The 2,626-nt window shown below is 57.1% G+C and overlaps 1 protein-coding gene across 1 annotated transcript in view; it reads right to left on the reverse strand.

The window, feature by feature from the left end:
• The window catches only part of KLC2 (kinesin light chain 2), a 7,825-nt gene extending 6,716 nt beyond the window's left edge, over positions 1-1,109 (reverse strand). The window contains exon 1 of the mRNA XM_004713546.2: positions 826-1,109. Coding sequence (XP_004713603.1) covers positions 826-1,053 — 228 coding nt within the window. The 5' untranslated portion in view covers positions 1,054-1,109. The remainder of the gene's footprint in view (positions 1-825) is intronic.
• Positions 1,110-2,626: the final 1,517 nt, after the last annotated feature.

Genomic DNA, 2,626 nt, shown 5'->3' on the forward strand with positions numbered 1-2,626 from the left:
ACCCCTGTGAAAGGGTTGTTGGACCCCCAAAGGGGTCGTGACCCACAGGTTGAGAATCGCTGCTCTAGGGCTTCCCCGATTGATGTCCTCTCCTGGACTCTTCCCTCCTCTCCTCAGGAAGCTCCAGTACACGGGTCTTCAATCCCTCCACAACCCCACATGATCCTTCCTACCTCAGGACCTTTGCACATGCAAATTCTTTCACTCCCTCCCCTTCCTGGAAGCCCATTTCATTCCTTCTTTCAGACCATGGTTTAAAAGGTCATTTCACCCAAGAAATCTTGCCTGACTAACAGCCAGGACCCCTTACTACACGTGATCCCGAGATGATGGCTCTTTACAGAACTGACCAGACTGACACAATTAATTATCTGTGGATCTTGTTGGACTGCGTATACCACACATCTGGCAGCTTGGAGGCACTGCATAACTTATTTATGAATGAGTAAATAAGAGGGGGCAGAATCTTGGGGGTGTCCTTCCTTTCAGATTTCCCTTTCTGTCCTCCTATGCCAGCCAATCTCTGCTAGGTGCATGGGAGCTAGGACAGGGTGCTGGGCCGTGATCAGGGACTCGAAGGGCAGGGCAGAGCTAGGGTCCACAAAGAGTATTCATTTCAACAGATATTTATTGAGGTAGAAGTTCTACTCTGTCCTGTAGGGTCGTTACGAGTCAGAAAAAACTGGCTGGCAAGAGGTCTGGGCGGTGGTTTATTTACTGCCAACTCACTGTGCTCCAAGGACAGGTGGCCTGCTCAGATCGCCTCCCTGGGATGGCTCTTTGAAAATCCCGACCCCTCCCATCTCGGAGCCCCAGGCCGCCTACCTGGGCCTCCCCCAGCCCCAGCTCGATGGCTTCCAGGGAGCGGCGCAGGAAGACGCAGCGCTCCTGCGAGCCGGGCTCCGTCTCGGCGGCCTCATGCGAGACCAGAGGGGCGAGCAGGGCGCGGTGCTCCCCGCGCAGGGTCTCCAGCCCCTGGATGACGGCCTTGGTGCCCAGCACGATGTCATCCTGGCTCAGCTTCTCCTCCCGCGGAAGCACCATCGTGGCCATGACCGCGCCGCCTGTGGGGGCCAGGGGGCGGCAGGCGGGCGCCGGGCCTGGGGCCGCACCGCCGTCCGCCCGGACTAGGTAAACACCCGCGGTCTCCAGACGGCGAGGCCCCTCGGCCTGGGCTTGTCCGGGCCCCTCCTCCAAGGCTTGTTGAAGCCAAGAATCCAAGGCCCGAGTCCTGAGGTCCCCAACCCTTTCCCCTGGGCTCCTCCCAGGCTGGTCAGTCTGTAGACCTTCGAGCAAGTACCCCCTTCCCTGCGTCAACCGGTGCCATCCTGGCAGACTCTGCCTTCACCTTGGGGGGGTGTCTGCCAGACCTCAAAGCTGCTGCCCCATGATTGTCACTGCCATCCCTTGAAGGCAACGAAGAAACCTTCCCCTGTGGCCTGGCCCCAGGGCTTGATAGATCAACCTAAACCCCAAGCCAAGCTGGTCCCAGCTCATCAGGACCCTCCGGGGCTGAGTGGCATCGCCCATCTGGTTTCTGAGTCCATAAAACTTCAAGGAAGCAAAATGCCTCTTCTTTCTCCTAAGTAGCTGCTGGTGGGTTTGAACCAGTGACTTTTCGATTAGCAGCCCAGTGCTTTTACACCACTCACATTCCTAGAGTCCTAGTGGGCTGAAAGACCTCCATCCTAGTTCTACTCCCAGGCTCTGAATTCTCCTTGTCCTGCAGCTCCCAGGGAAGAGACAGGCCCGAGTTCTAAGTCTCAGGTGGCCTTTGAAAAGGCAGGGCAGATTCCAACTGGATTCCTCCTCTGCTGAACTTCCAGGTTCTTCCTACAGAGGACCTAAGGCATTGGCCCTGCTCAGAATCCCAAGACCCTTCCCTTCAGACAGCCCCACCCTACCCCCTCAGCACCCTTCACTGCTCTGCCCCCCATGTGGGCCTGTGTCCAGCTGGCCCCCCAGAGCCAAGGGGCTAAAGCTGAGGGTGAAGCACTAATACCACCCCCACCCCCACACACACACTTCCTGAGGGTCTGGCGGCCCTGGCTGGTGAACACACACCTAACGTGAGGGCTTTCACAACCACTTGCTGTAAAAAACATTCCCTACACAGCCGGAGAGTAAGTACATACAGCAGATGGCACAACTCCTATTTTAAAGACAAGAAAACCCAGCGCATACCACCTGCCCAGGATTCGCAGAGCCAGGCAAGCACTGGGCTGGCCATTCTTCCCTCACAACCAGCCAGCGCCCTGGGCAGCTCAGCTTCAAAAGGCCACACAGAACTCCCGAGCCTCCCACTCAGACACAGAGCCGCGTGCACCTTGCTCAGTCCACAGGCCTGGGATTGCCACGCCTTCCTCCCTCTGCCTCCTAGAACGGGCCCCCCTGCATCCCACCCCGTTAGTTCTAGCCACCTCTCTTGAATTGCTTCCTAACCACTTGCTGCCAACGTCTACTCTTGGTCTACTAGGTTCAAGCTGTATGCCTCGGCCTGCAGGAATGTTTTAAAACTAAGTCACACCATGCCCCTTGCCTCTGTAAAACCCTTTAGGGCAGTGGTTCTCAACCTTCCTAATGCCTCGACCCTTTAATACAGCTGCTCATGTAGTGGTGACCCCCC

This window comes from Echinops telfairi, unplaced genomic scaffold, assembly GCF_000313985.2.
Source record: "Echinops telfairi isolate 266 unplaced genomic scaffold, ASM31398v2 ScPeMD7_7417;HRSCAF=8455, whole genome shotgun sequence".
Classification (NCBI taxonomy): domain Eukaryota; kingdom Metazoa; phylum Chordata; class Mammalia; order Afrosoricida; family Tenrecidae; genus Echinops; species Echinops telfairi.